This window comes from Eumetopias jubatus, unplaced genomic scaffold, assembly GCF_037043125.1.
Source record: "Eumetopias jubatus isolate StellerSeaLion01/CBP00866 unplaced genomic scaffold, mEumJub1_p1.0 scaffold_15, whole genome shotgun sequence".
Classification (NCBI taxonomy): domain Eukaryota; kingdom Metazoa; phylum Chordata; class Mammalia; order Carnivora; family Otariidae; genus Eumetopias; species Eumetopias jubatus.
This window is the reverse complement of record NW_028274821.1, coordinates 42,807,676-42,823,322: the sequence shown is the minus strand read 5'-3', so window position 1 is coordinate 42,823,322 and position 15,647 is coordinate 42,807,676. Positions and strand designations below refer to the sequence as shown.

Sequence of the window (15,647 nt, the reverse complement as noted above, 5' to 3'; positions counted from 1 at the left end):
GTGCTGAGATCCGTTAAGGATGTAGAACACTGGGGAGGAGATCTCTTCTGCCTGGGGATATCAGAAAACTGTAAACGTGGCATTGGGAAATAGAAAGATTTTCAAAAGTATAATGCAGGAGAAGGTATTTATGTAAACTATGTCAAATTAGGAAAGTCCAAATCAGTATGCAAGAGACATCCAATAGTCTAATTAGACTGTCTATTAAGTATTTGTCATGAAGGAGGAGGAAAAGATAAAGCTGGAAAGGCAGGGTAGAGAGCTAGGTTGCAGAGGGCCCGGAAGGAACTTTAATTGGTAATTTGTGGGGAGCTCTAAACATCATCTAGGAGAATATGTTTGACAGTTGGAGTGGTGATATATGGCACTGGTTGGTGAGTGTGAAATGATAAAGGTGGTATTATCACTTAAGGGTTATGGCAAAGGTCTGAGCATGTACTTGTTAGAAATGATCTGGAAGGAGAGAAATCTTTGGGGTTGGGGGGGAAGGCAGCTGAAGAGCTTGGAAAGGAAGAATGGCTAGGCTTTCAGTAAACCCATTTACTGGGTTCGGGAAATAAGGACAAGGCTTTTAATCATGATCTGTGGTTCTGAGACTTTGTTAATGGGATTATTATTATAACTTTGCAAAAGACAGCAAAGTCAGGAGAGAGCTGTAGTGAAGATAGGATTGCAATGGACCTGTCTGCTTTGCTTGTTTAGCTCTAGTTGCAGGACTGAAATTCACAGGAGAGGTAAGGAATAGGGAGGGATTTAGGAACACTGTTCACATACAGGTGGTCCGAGAAACCTGGGAAGAGCATCACATAACCAAAAGGAAACCTGTAGAGAGAAAATGGTGTTTTGTAGCATTACTTATCATTAGGTAAGTTGATGACATAAGTACCTCTACCTTCATGTGAGGCTACTAACACCAAAAACAAAAAAGATTATGTGTTTTATCATTTATAAAGCATTTTGCTGTCTACTAAGCTGCTGCTTTTAGCCTCTAAAGCCACTAGAGTTTAGGAGTAAAATATGTTTGAAAAAATACTTTGTAAGATTCTCCGAGGAAAACATAAGAATCTCCCTTTTACTTTCTCTTCTCACCACTTCCTGAGACCCACAGTAACAAAAAGATGCCCCTGGTAGGAGGCATTTATATTCACTTTCCACCTGTCTGGTACAGGATACTGTAGCATTTCATCTTCCCTAGACCTCACCCCAGTTAGGATCTGTGTACTTGGGATGGGGTAGGGGCTCTGGTTAGTGGGAGGGTGGGCATTCTGTAGAAATCAACTTTGTATGTTGTACATTTTCTCTTTTTAGCCTGGGATCCTTAGCAGGCTTGGAGGGGTATTGTGCAATACACAGTATGACTTGCGTTTGAATTGGGAAAGTTTTTACTGAATGGAACAGCAAGCCTCAATCTGCCTTCCCATTTCCTTTCTTCTCATTACCTGTGTTCAAACTTTGCATGCAAAGAAAACCACGTTGATTCATTGATCTTCGACTTGCTACATTATGCACTTTGGCAGCATGGTAAAGGCTCCCCTGGCTCTCCTGTTTACAGCAGTCGGAATTCCTCTGGTCTGTTGCTACAATTTGTGGCCTCCTTCAGCCTCACTCTTCATAGTGAGTCTGAGTGCTGTCAAATAGGGCAAGGGTCTAGTCCAGAAGAATCTCTAGACAGCCACTGTGCATTAAATCTAGTTTATGTGCTCTTTGTATTTTGTCTCTTAAGCCATGTATATGGCTACTAAAACTTTTTTTTTTTTTTTAACCATAATAGATTTAAGGTAGGTGATTTACTGGGTAACTTGAGACATAGATTTTTGGGGGGAGTAATACTTGTTTTCTCACTCTATGGCACGTAACCCTTCTTTCTATCTTATGTGATCCCCAAACTTCCTTTCTGCTTACTCACATACATTTTTCTCTTTAGAATTGTTAAAGTTAGGAAGAAAAGAAACCCTTTGGATTTGTCTCATTTTGTGCCTCTGATGAAAGTAAGATCTTCAAAAGTGAATGCCTTTCTAAAAAAAATACCACCCCCTCAAAAAAGAAATTCAGTGGCTTGGTGATCGAAATAGCCTCTTTCCCCTCATTAGAGATTGTTCCATTTATCCTCATTCTTGATTGCTGTGGAGAACCAGGGAGGGAAGCCGAGTGGAACTGACCCAGTGGCCAAGTTCGAGGGTACCTGGATAATTTTAAAGTGCTTTTAGTTTAAACGCTGAAGTTAATGTCTACCCCCAAATCATTTTCTTCTGTTGTTTGCCGCGTCTGTGGAGTTGGACAGGCCACTGCTCAAGTGGCTTGCATATTTTGGCTTTCCCTCTTCAGAGTCTCCTTTTCTGACTGTCCATCTCTTCTTCAGAGTGAGATTTTGGGACATCCTGGATTTTATGCCTAATGGGTGGTACTTTCTTCTTCTCCCCCCCCCCCTTTTAAAGAGGGATATATTTTCTAAAACTAAACTATCATCTAGAGAGCTTTTGCCTTCTTAGTTCTTTTTTGATTTTCTTGTTTATTTATGCTTTAGATTCTCAAACCTTAATGCTGCTCAGCATCACCTGGCAGGCTTGCATAAACGAGTGGCTGGACTCCACCCCTGGGTTTTGTCACAGTGGGTCTCAGGTCTTTAGTCCCAAAGGCATTTCAGACAAGTTCCCAGGAGATGCACTAATCATGTGCCTTGGCTGAGGAGTACACTTTGAACCTCTGACCTAGACAGTTGGTTTTGTCTATCAGTTTGTTGTTTTGTTCAGTTTTTTTTTTTAACCCCAAAAGGGTAGAGGTTCTTCAGATTTTATTCACCTGTGTTCCCTGGAAGCTCCTTATTTTTAATTCATAGGTCAACCCACTAGCTTGAAAGAAAACTCAAAAAATTACCTTATTTTTAATTGTGAAGGGCTTAGTTGGGGCAGGAGTGTCCCAGTGTGAAATGTGCCATTTCTCATTCCTTCCCCCGAAGAAGGCAGTAACAGTCAGTGTCTCAGAACTTACACAGGTCTTTTTTTTTTTTTTTTAAGATTTTATTTTATTTATTTGACACAGAGAGAGAAAGCGAGGAGGGAACACAAGCAGGGGGAGCAGGAGAGGGAGAAGCAGGCTCCCAGCCGAGCAGGGAGCTCGATGCGGGGCTCGATCCCAGGACCCCGGGATCACAACCTGAGCCCAAGGCAGATGCTTAACGACTGAGCCACCCAGGCGCCCCTACACAGGTCTTTATAGTCTTTCTCAACAGAGCATTCTAGGAAGCCTTCTGAAAGTTGATTGACCTGGCCCCTAATTGAGACTAATTGAATAGATACTATTTTTTAGTTTCCCTAATTGCTTATATTATTCCTTTGTTACTTGAGGTTTACTTTACTTCCCTCAAATCCCTTCCTTCTCTGTCTCAAACTTTTCAGCTCTCATGGGAGTGTGTGCTCGGAAAGGGGTGGGGTGACATCTGGGGAAGTATCATTTACCTGTACTGTGTCCCTACTGCATGCTTAGTTAGGTGCTTTATCTGTGTCATCTCCTTCAAACTAGCCAAACTTACACAGTAAAAATATAATTATTCCCAATTTATGGATGCAGGAAACAAGACTCTAAATTGGTACTTTACTGATCAACTTTACAATGTACTGCCTTTGCGGTTAAAACAGAAATCTAACACCAAAGCCAGTGGAGTTTTTCATATTACCTGTCTTTAAGATAGTTGGAGTTGAGCTTTGAGGACAGAAAGAAACATAACCTGGGTGTATATAAGCATATTTGAGGTTTCAGGGGCAGCTGGATGGCTCAGCTGGTTCGGTGTCTGACTTGGGCTCAGGTCATGAACTCAGGGTCCTGGGATGGAACCCAGCTCGCTGCTCAGCAGGGAGTCTGCTTGTCCTTCTGCCTCTTCCCAAACCCATGCTCTCAAATAAATAAATAAATAAATCTTAAAAAAAGAAAAAGAAATTTCACTTAATGTCACTTGTCAGACTTGACAGTGTATATGCCCATCAGCAACAGTCTGAGGTGTTTAATTTCCAAAATACTGAATTACAAAAATGATGGTAAACTAGTTGAAAGTAATCAGATTTTGTACTTTTCTTTCTTAAGTATAAAGCTCATCCATGGCAAGTTACAAATAACTTCTTCATTCACATTTTCTTCAGTGCTAAAACCCACATAAAAAAGAATTGGACAAATAAGCAAACTCTCATATGGTAGAAGGTTTTTCTAGTAAAATACTAGCGTGGTAGTTGAGGGAACTTTGTCTTAATTTCAGTTCTATTCAGCTTATCAAATGTGGGGGAAGACTGTAGTGATGGTCCTCCGTTTTCTTGTTTAAAAAGAGTATGATAGAAATTTTCTCTTGTCCTCTTACTTGTCTGGTATGGGAATTAATAAATACTATGTGTAAAGCCCTTTGAGGGCTCTGGAAGAAAGATGCTATGTAATTTCAGCATTATTCATGGTCCATCAGGCTCCACAGGGGGTCACCAGGAAAGAGAGATTTTTACCTTCTAGTCTACATTTCACAGTATAAAAAGAAGGTATTGTCGTTTGTGGCTGTGAAAATCTCCTGTAATTGTACCTGCAGAGGTTGCTCCTATCACAGAGCCTAGGGCCCTGGCTCACCCAAGAGGACCAGCTCCCGAGGCAGAAAGAGAGTGAGCCCCAATTAAACAGTACCTGGCTCCTGTGAGGACGTGTGCCCACCCGCAGTAATCCTCTGTGTCTGTCAACCTGCTGAGTAGCAGAATCCCGCCTTGACCCTTTTCTGCTCTCTCCTCTCTCTTCTCGATCCTGTAGTTCATTATTCTGGGCTGACTCTAGAGGGGACTGTCCTCTGTCCTGCTCAGCTCTCCTATAATCTCTCATTATTACCATGTTCCTGTTGTTACAGCCCTGCCTCATCTAAGGCCTCTAAGAATAAGCATATTTCTGGCCATTCTGTATTGGAGACTGGATCAATACTGTTTAGATTCACCAGTTCCTTTCTGATGGTTAAGCAGTATTTTGATTCTTGAGCTTTAGCTTCTGTATAGTTGTCCCTTCTGAGTCTTAGCCCAACGTTCCACGGCTGAGAAAGATTAGGCCCAGAATGTTGTCTTTAGTGAAAGTGTAGCCTGAAAATTTAAGGTATAAGTTATCTGCACATCCAGCAACTTAGTTCATCTTCCTGTTTTTCAGTTTTTGTATTCATTTATTTTATAGCAGTGTTCAGTGTACATCTTCATCTTTATAGTGTTGGTAATTAATTTATTTCTTTCTCTGCTCTTTCTCACGAGCTCCTGACTAGCTTATTGCCAAATCTATTTCACTTAATGGTCTTCCTGAATTCTTTGTGTTATCTGAGTAATTTTTCCTCTTGCTGCTTGGCATTGTCTAACCACTGAAATGAGGCTGAAGTTCTAATCAGTGCTTTTCTTTAGCTTGGGGGGGTGACAGAGCTTGTACCCAACCAGTCCCTCCGTCCTCTAATGGGACTTGTTTTGGGTTCTCTCTCTCCCACTCTCTGCTTCTTAAAACAAATTTTGTCTTTTCATTCTTTTCCAAGTTTTTCATGGGTTCAGATAGTTTCCCTCATCCCTGCAACTGCTAGTCTGAAGTCACCAAAACAGATGCCCTTCAGAACTGATCCAGGCTTGTGGCCAGCTTAACTGAAGAGTCTTGAGCTGACAGGGAAGTTAGTTTGTTTATTTAGGCTCTGACTTTTATAGTGCCTATCAGGCAAATGGCTACCTGAGTGTTCAGTGTTTAAAAATGAGATTTCAAATGGGCCCTAACTCTGCAAGAAGCATCCCAGATTCTGTAATCCCTTTTCTTGGTAACGTGTTTGTATTCTCACGTTATCATTCCTGTGCCTCTTTGTTTCTTCCATTGTCCCCTTCCTTACACACACCTTTTACCTCATTCAGTTTCCGTTATTCTGAGGAGGAGCTCCTGTTGTGGGGTTTGTTCAGTCTTCTTTTCAGAAGTCTCGCCCCTAACAGTTTATAATGTGTGATCTCAGTAAACAAGAACTGTGTGTGTGTGTGTGTGTGTGTGTGTGTGTAGGAAGCCTGCCATATTTCCTCCCTGCCCCACGGAAAATGTGTTTTCTGGAAGCCCTTTTGACACTGAAGTGAATACCCACTGGCCCTCCCTTGCTGAATTCCCCTGAGAGGGGGAAAGAGGGAGAGAGAGAGGGAGGCCTTTATGCTTGTTGTCATACCTTTTGTTCCTGCTGATTATACACAAAGTAGGCTGTAAATAGCTCTCTCACGCACCATGATTCCTTTGAGGTATGTCCTGGAGAGTAGATATGCACTCAGCTTCTGCTTACCCTGGGGATTCTAGAGGGTCCCTTTCAAGGTCTCCTACTTCCTGTTACAGCAATAGCAGAATGAAATTTAGATGAGTACGAGACAATTACTATCCCATAGTTAAACCTGTGGCATACTGTTCAGAAATATTAGCCAATCGGTTTAGTATTTTTGGCTTTTAACGTAAATGTTTTTATTATACTGAAAGCAAAATATACTAAGATGCGAAAAAACAAAAAATAAAAAGTCCCCTAGTCTTACTACTTTTCAGAGATAAAAAATCACTTTGAAACATTCTGTGAAAATCATTGTAGAGAACTTTGTTTTAAAAGTATGGCGTTGAGGGATGCCTGGCTGGCTCAGTCGTTAAGTGTCTTCCTTCGGCTCAGGTCACGATCCCAGGGTCCTGGGATCGAGCTCCGCATCGGGCTCCCTGCTCCGCGGGAAGCCTGCTTCTCCCTCTCCCACTCCCCCTGCTTGTGTTCCCTCTCTCACTGTGTCTCTCTGTCAAATAAATAAATAAAATCTTTAAAAAAAAATAAAAAAAATAAAGTATGGTGTTGAAAAAGGCACTAAACACTGGCATGAAGGAAAGCAGATGAAATTGGAATTCCCCAAATTAATTTAAATTTTGTATTCCAGAGAAAACAGTAGTGAGGTACATACCATATTTTATTATCTTAATTTACACTGAAGTGATAATAAGGGGCTGGACAATTTATGTCTGCTGTATCCGTCAGTCATGTTTTTGATCATTTCTAGCTAGCTGTCTCACTACTGAGGCTTCTAAATCAAAAGGCCTAATGGTCTAGGTGTGCAGAATTATAACTAATTAGGTTATCAACTTTTGTATCCTTGTGTTTTCCTTGGTACATTTTGATGAATTAGGAAACAGAGCGTGCTTTTCCCTTAAATATTTTTCTTTATCTGATACTGCCATGAAGTGTGGTGGGTGTGGTAGGAGAGGACATCATTAGACAGTGAACCCAATGGTGCAACTGTGCAGTTTTGTTTTAAGTCTCAATTTCCTCATCTTTAAAATGCAGGAGTCCATTTACCTGGATCCTGATGGATTTTTTCTGCTCAGAAACCCTCGGATTCTGTTTGAGAGTGCTAACTCACGTCCCTAGTGTAATTCTTTTCGTGATTTGGAAAGCAGATAGATTTCTGGTAGCCTGGCACTGTTTCCTTCCAACTTATTCACAGACCTTTTTGTTTTCTCTCAGAAACTGTGTATTTCTAAGTGTCGAGGTTGTAATCACGTGTAATTGTCGCTGTTTAACTTTCTCCTTTGCTCTTGAGAGTGTTTATAAAATGCATTCTGTGGGGTGGGAGGTGGTATAAAGGAACTAGAAACTTAGTATTGGTGACACAGTCTAAAAATATTAAGATAAGTGGGAATTTGTTTTGTGTACATAAAATATTCTTTACACTTGATTTGCAGTATATATTCTGGCTCATGGAATGTGCTTTAATCAGTTAAGTAGTCCCATTTATTGAGGTTTTATAGGAAGCTGTGGGGGGGGTTGTTTTGATGTAGAATATTCGAAGATTAATTTTTCCCCAGTTCTTCTATTGCACCTTAGGGAGGATTACTGTTGCAGAACTCATTAGTGCCCCTCCATATGTCAGCTGAGGGGTGGCATCAGCATCAGTCTGTGTGTGCCCCAACACACATACACAGTGTCCCTGCTTGTCTCTTTGCCCCATTTCTTTCTCATTCCTCAAGTTAGAGGATAATTTCGCATTGTTTATGTTGTCCTAAACCACAGAGCAAGTAGTGGGTCTTGATAACACACTTTCTCCACTTCCTTTGTCTTTTTTATAATTTCTTTCATATGAAACATCAACAAATACCTCTAGATGGGAAGCCACAACTTTTGCATGTTTTTTGTTAACTTCTTTGAAATATGTTCTCAGTCTTCTCATTTCTTAAGTTTGGGAATTGCAACTTTCTAGTATGGGACCCTGAGTTCTAGTTATTTACCTACTCGAAGCCTCTGTTTTGTTTTGTTTTTTTTTCATTTGTCAAAGGGAGATGCTCATAACCCGTAAGATGGTTGCAAGGAATAAAACAGGTTAATCCATGTGTGTAAGGTGCCCACATGGTGACTGGCACATCACAAGTGCTCAGTAAACGTGACTTCTCTTGCTTCCCACCTCTTGGGCCCCACTGTGAAATTTGTGGGTGAAGAGTGGTTAAGTTCAAAGACAGGTGATAATTTGTCCATGTCACCTTATGGACATGAGCAAGAAGAAAGAATGCAAGACTTAAAAAGAATAGGAGAGTTGGTCCCAAAAATGTCTGCAGAATTGACTGAGTGCTTTTTTACAACAGTAGTAATATTCACTGGTAAACTTGCTAAGTGGACTTCATTGAAAACTGTTTAAATTTGAAGAAGTGAACTGATTTGTGGGTCGAAAGAAAGAGGGAAATATCTTCTAAGGCAGTACACTTGGCTGAAAACTGATCTCTGAACAAAGAATTGACTGGCACAGATGATCCTAAGTGGAGCTAAAGCACAGACCAAAACAGCAAAGGTGGGCCTTGATAGGGAAAGAAGACAGGTGGAATGAAGCTGATTGATGGATTGAGATTATGATAAAGATAATTGTATGATTAACAAAGATAGTGTGTGTTTGGAAATATTGAATAGTGATTTAGAGAACTTTTTTAAAAAGCAGAAACAGGTTTAGATGGAATCTAAGTCCTTTTGTCTTTATCTAAAAAAAAAATCTAAAATGAAGTAAGCAAGTAACAGTAGGCAATATTTTGAGATGAGATCGCCTGATTAAGATAGTTTCGAAAGGGAATCTTTAGTGGCTTTCCATATAGAATTTTAGATATAGAGAAATATTCTAAATTATTGCTACTTTGTTATCATCTTTATTATTGGAACAGACATAAAATACGCCTGTTAAAATTTAGAGATCATGAATAAAAAAAATATTGATAAAGTCTGTCTATGCTAACCTTTACCATAAATAGGAAAAATAAATTTGAACAGGAATTTTAACAGCAGAAAGGAACTCTAGGCATTAGAGAATACAGTGTTCTTCTTCATTCTCACATAAGAAAATTAAAAGAGGGGAAAAAATGTCACCAGTGTCAAGTAGAGATTCTCTGTTTCTTTTCCCCTGTACTTTAATCTTTTCTCCTCCTTCCATCCAGAGATACTTAGTACATGCCTACTTTGTGCTACATGCTGTGGATACAAGGGGGAATAAAAATTTTGTGGATCTTTTCTTCTTAGAATTTGCCTTCTGATAGTTAATAAACTTGGTTACATGATAGTCATAATATATTTGACATAATATATTTGACGTACTAAGTGTCAAAAACCAATGGAGCCATGATGGCCTGTTTCATACTTGCAGTTGGAATGTCCCTGCTTCTGTCTGGGTCAAATGTATTTGTGTGTAGTTCTCAGCAACCTCCACACCCAGCATCTAACTTGGCCATATTCCCCCAGGTTCCAGTGGCATGTGCTGGCAGAGTGCTGGGTGCAGACTTTTGCCCAAACCTGGAGGAGCCAGACCAGAGGCTGGAAGTCCAGGTTGGAGTCTTATTGCTTTATTAGTTGGGGGTGGTGTGACAGAAACAGTGGTCCCTGGAGGCCATACAGATATATCAGTGTCATCAGGAGATGGACAACTGTTGAGACAGGTGTAAAGGAAGAACCAAGGTAGCATGTGCACCACAAAAAGTCCTTTTCAGGCTAAACTGTCTGTAATTGGAGATAATTCATTTATTCATCCATTTAAGAAATGGTATAAACTGCAGTGGATAAGAACATGGTTTCTGAAGGCTGGCTGCCTAGGTTGACAAAAGCTACTGTGAAACTTTTGGCAAAGTCACTCAAACACACTGAGCTTTAGCTTTCCCATCTATAAAATGGAGACTTACCACCCAAGGTGATTATGAGGAGTAAATGTTCTAACATATACGTAGCTGTTAGCATAGGGCCTGGCACATAACAGGCATTCAGTTAAGACTAGCTCTTATCTTTTCAAAGCATTGTTACCACGTGCTTGGTACTCTGCTAGGCACTGGAGATACATGGTGAGCAAGTCATGCTTCCTGCATGATGGTTTCTCAGCTCAGGAGAACAGAAGCCATTAGGCACCATACTAGAAAAGTATGATTTAATGATAAGTATCTTCCCTTTTCTTGTATGGGGAGATATGTCCTGTGATTCAATATTAAGTTCATTAGCCAAATGAAAGTACTTAGAATTCAGTTCATGTTATGTGGTCTTGGGACATTAGAAGTAGTTTGGTATATCACAGATAAAAAATATAAAAATGACACCGTGGTCAAAGACCTACCTCTACTTTATGTCCATTTAATATTTAAGGAATGTGTGTGTTACTAATGCAGAGATATTGGCTGAAGTTGTAACATGGATGGCATCCCCTAGCATGAGCAAACACATACTATTTTTTTTTTTTTAGGACCTGCATTTGCATCATTTTCTAAATTTTCAGACTTATAGGATGAGCATGATGAGCTTGGTTTTAAAGCATTCTTACTGATTTAGACACTCCGCATGAGAAAGGAGAATAGTTTTAAAAATTGACTTCTTCACAGTTGGAGAGAAGGTGGAAGTGTTGGTAGGAGGAGGTTTCAGTTTTTATGGTACTGAAGAGTGTACCATCTCTTGCACACCTGCTCTTGGCCTAGGGAAGACCACCTGAGCTCTGCTATGCCACAAGCTGGTACTGTCTGGGTGGTGTATGGCTATGGTACAATAGAAAAGCAGGTGTGACACATATGAGACATGATCATGTATTTCCCAGTTTTAGAAAGTGAACAGCTTGTGTGTGACACATAAATGCAGAGTGATGGAAGACTTTTCATGGAGAGTGGTCTGATCCTTGACCTCTTTGGGTAGGACGAGTGATGTTCTTCAAACATATCACCTGGAATGGTCTGTCATGGGTGGTTGTTGGATAATCTGTTTGTGAACTTTGAGTTATGAAGCAAAGAGCAATGGGTTTTGCAGATGTGACTGTGTGAAATAAAACTGAAAGAGACCAACGGAGCATATTATTTTAACATACCAAGAGAGAAGATGTATATTTACTAGTTTAAGTGAAACCCTGGTTGTGGGTAGTTAAACATTTGTAGAGTTGACAATTCATCACGGTCCTTGCAAGGAAGACCAAGCCCCCGGGCAAAGAAATGAGTCTCATTTTATTGGACTCCTCCTCTTACAACACCATTTTGGCAGACTGAGTGGAAAGGTTGAATCTGTTCAGAGTCAAGTGTGGTGAATTGGTGCATTAACTGGGACCCATTTGAACATTTCCTTCTCTTTTTCCTCTTTCTAAATATGGCTTCCATACCTTTTAATGATATCTGGTACATATCCACATTATGTCAGTCATAAAAAAACCTGACACTTAATATGTTCTTCACCAGCTAACAATTTCAGGAGTGGTTTTTAGCTTAGAGTCCTTTCATTCTTGCTATGGCGCATGTATCTGGTCTTTTCTTTTTCCCTAAGAAATGAGGCATTTCTTAGTTTTTAGTCTAATTCTGCACTCCAGGGAGTTCACCCTAGGACGTGCCAGAGGCATCTATTTTCCCTGCTTGGATCTCAGGCTGTCCCCCAGGGCCAGGCATCATAACCACTAGAGGATTTGCTGTTTTGGCCTCTTGATTCTGAGAATAACCTCTTGTACACCTTGACTTAGGAGCAGTAGTTTGTTTATATCCTTTCCTGTGAAGGATTTTCATTTAGACACACAGCGCCCATATCTGATTTACTTTTCTCTTTTGGCTGACATAATTTCTCATAACTGGTGGAGTCCTTTTCTGTTCTTACCTCTTTCCTTTTCACTCTTTTTTTCTATCCCTAAAATTTCAGGTGGCTAGCAACTTTATTGCTTAATAATCCCAAGATCCCTTGCACACTTTCATGAACATATCTTTGGTTTTGAATGACTATTATCCTGAAGTCTGTGTCTTACTTGACTTTTGCAAGGGTGTCTGCTGGCTTTTTGTGTTAATATGCTTGATTTAGAAAAGTAGCTGGAAATCAAGACTTTGATTCACTAATTTTATTGATTTTCCTCAGTGGTTTTTGAAGTGGGTATGAAACCGTACTTTCTTTTAGCTTGGGAGGTTAACTGATGTATATTAGCAAAAAATTGTGCTCTTATATAATTATTTTCTAGGAAGTGGTTATTCTAGTTTAGACTTCCCTTAATTGCTGTTAAATATTATATTTTCAATCAGAGAAAAGTTACTTTTTAAGTCTAACTCTGCCTTATCCTGTATTAAGTTGTTACATCTACCCCAACACAGTTCCTTTCTTGGTTGGGAATTCAAGATGTGGGGTTGACTTGATATTTTTCACCACTAAAGTGCTTAGAAAATTAGAGTAAATAATGAACCAATATTTCAGTACCAGATTAGACACAATTTACTGTGATGTTTCATAAACCACAGACTCCTTTCTTCTGTGAATGCGTGAAGGATCACTTTTTTTTTTCCCAGACATACCGGGGTGCAAGTGTAAATTTCCATAAAATTTAAATGAGGTGCTTCCTGTAATTAATGAACAATTGTGGCTGCACTCTAGTCTGCATTGTAATTAACCGTGATCAGGCTTGTTTAGTGATGACACTGTTCCTGTAATAATTTGACAAGCTACTGTGAATTTGCCAGGTTATTAAACAACCTGCAGCATTCACTTATGGAATCACAGGGATGAGCTTGGCGATTGCTGCTAGTTAAATGCAGCATAAGGTTGAACTGAAAGCTGCTTATTGAAGTCTATCGATCACCATGACCAGATTTAAATTCCTATGATTTTGGAGAAGTTAATTAATTTTGTGTGGGTTGTCTCGAAAACTTTTTATTGCATAATAAACCTGCTAGGGCAAAGCTGGTCATTTTTATGAACTCATAATGAAGCCAGCAAATTTTCTATATTATTATCACCAGTATGGACCGAAAAAAATTTGAGGTTTCTCCTTCCCACCCTATTAAAGAGGTATGATTATTTAAAAAACAACAACAAACTGTTTCCTCTCTAAATTCATTCACAACATTCAACATTCCTCTAATACAAGTTCACTGTATGTGTGTGTGTGTGTGAGAGAGAGAGAGAGAGAGAGAGAGAGAGAGAAACAACAGATGACCTTGTGCTAAACACAGTCATGTTGCAGGTAGAGCAAGCCATCTAAGTGGACTGGTAGCCTTATGTCCATGGTCACTAGTGCACCCGCCTTCCCCAACCCCCCTTAGGTTAAGAACTGTTCAAAACCTTACTGTCTAGTTACTGTGGTGTCTTTCATTCAGATTCTGTTTATTGACTAAACCACAAGGATTCCTGCCCAAAGTACCAGGCGGTCTATGCTTGACTGATTTTGATTTTCTAACATCAGCCCTGGGGTTTATTTGAAAAATGTACATACACTGCAGCTTTAACAAGTCAAGTGACTGCATGTTTTTGACCACGGAGTAGAGTATATCTGAAGATCATTAAATTTGGGGGGGGAGGGGTGGAGAATAAGTGTAGTAGTCATTGTACCATTGCAGAATGTGTGTGTGTGTGTGTGTGTGTGACACATGGTTTTTGTCTTTTCATCTTCTCCAAGAGCCAGAAAGTTTCCTGCCGTTCTCTTTCCAGCTATTGACAAATGATTGCCAGATGTGAGATCTTTGCAGTGCTCTTTCCCTCAACAAACCTGCAGCGATGGGATATTTGATTCTCCCTTGCCCATTTCATCTCCTTTCCACATCTGCCAGGGACACACAAGCAATACATCCCTACATGAGAGTTTAAAGTTTATTCAGCTCCTTTTCCCCCTCCAATACAGCGTTTGGAGACAACAGAATGAGGTCCATATGACTCTCTCCCAACTTCACTGTATGAAATTAGTTGTTTATTTTACTTATCTACCTCTTAGTAATTGAACTATTTCATTTTAGTTTCGGTCCATGGAAAATTTGATGCAACTCTGGGAGTGCTAAGAGTTTCCTATTGTTGTCTGCTTGCTGCAAGTATGCCATCATCTCGACTTCTCTCCGATTGCTTCAGTTCTGATACAAACTAGACTGTTGGTTTCATAGAACTTCCTAGGAAAGCAATTTTAATAAACAACTGTCAAAATGTAAGTGTAGCATGTCTGTAAATTTCAGTAGGCATTTAAGATTAAAAGAGTCTTCTATGAGGGGGAATAGTCAACTTGTTTGGCTTGATTAGCTTACCCTGTATTTGTGTCCATTGTCAAAGTTGATATGGATGAGCTCCTAGTTTTAATCCCAAATAGTTTGTAAAAGAGAAAGTATACTGAGTTTTGGAGGCATCTGAAATTAGCCTGTGTAGGCCACACACATAATCACTAACATGCACAGAAGCCTTTTGCATCTGCTTGGAATCTGTATTGATATTGATTTTTTTTTCTCATCTCAGTTTGAAGATATTTTCCAAAATGCTCTTATAGCTTATGTTCATACTATAGGGTGGGCTGACACAGGTGGCCTTTCAGTTTTCCTATTACACTTTTTGGCAAAGAAAAAGGCCCCTTATTCCCTGAATAAGATCAGCGTTTTTTGTCTTTTTTTTAACATTTAAAAAATAATCCATAAAATGTCTGCCACATGTTCTCTAGTTGATGGAAATGTTTTCCGAATTAGAGCTGTAGTATTGGATTCTTATTGTATCAGTGCTAGTGTGTTTACTGTTTCTGCTACCCTGTTAGCTACTCTTAGCTACCTGTGATTATATGAATTTATATTTTTTGTGAATGTAAAATGATGAATATAATCACTATTTCTGAATTTCATACTGAATAAAAATTTTGTTTTTTTAAAAAAAGAAGTAAATGGTTTTGCCCATTATTAGAATCAAAATAAGGAAAGTGTGAAGTCTACTTTTCAGTATGTTCTTTAAAAAAAATAACCAGGCAACAAACAAAACCTAACAAGCACAAAAACAAAAAGCCAACAGTCCCTGAAACAAATAAATCTTACTAAGCCTAAGAAAAATAGGTAAATCAAAGTCATCAAGATATATACGTGAAATGTGTGCAACTTTTTGTATATCCATTATATTATACCTCCATAAAGTTTAAAAAAAGAAAAAGGGGTGAAACTGTTTGCCATAAGTTCCCAAAATGTTGTATGTTTCAGTTGGAAGTGAATGCTGAATAGGATAGAAGAAAATTATAGTTGAAGATATAATGATAAGGGGCACTTGGGTGGCTCAGTCGGTTGGGTGTCTGCCTTTGACTCAGGTCAAGATCCTGGAGTCCCGGGGGCGCCTGGGTGGCTCAGTTGGCTAAGCAACTGCCTTCGGCTCAGGTCATGATCCTGGAGTCCCGGGATCAAGTCCCGCATCGGGCTTCCTGCTCAGCAGGGAG

The 15,647-nt window shown here is 39.6% G+C and overlaps 1 protein-coding gene across 2 annotated transcripts in view; it reads left to right on the top strand.

The window, feature by feature from the left end:
* BNC2 (basonuclin zinc finger protein 2) overlaps positions 1 to 15,647 on the top strand; it is a 285,410-nt gene that overhangs the window by 29,690 nt on the left and 240,073 nt on the right. The window contains exon 2 of one of the 2 annotated variants that reach the window (XM_028107323.2): positions 9,743 to 9,826. The exons of the other annotated variant lie outside the window; for it this stretch is intronic. Coding sequence (XP_027963124.1) covers positions 9,743 to 9,826 — 84 coding nt within the window. The remainder of the gene's footprint in view (positions 1 to 9,742; positions 9,827 to 15,647) is intronic. 2 annotated transcript variants of the gene reach the window in all.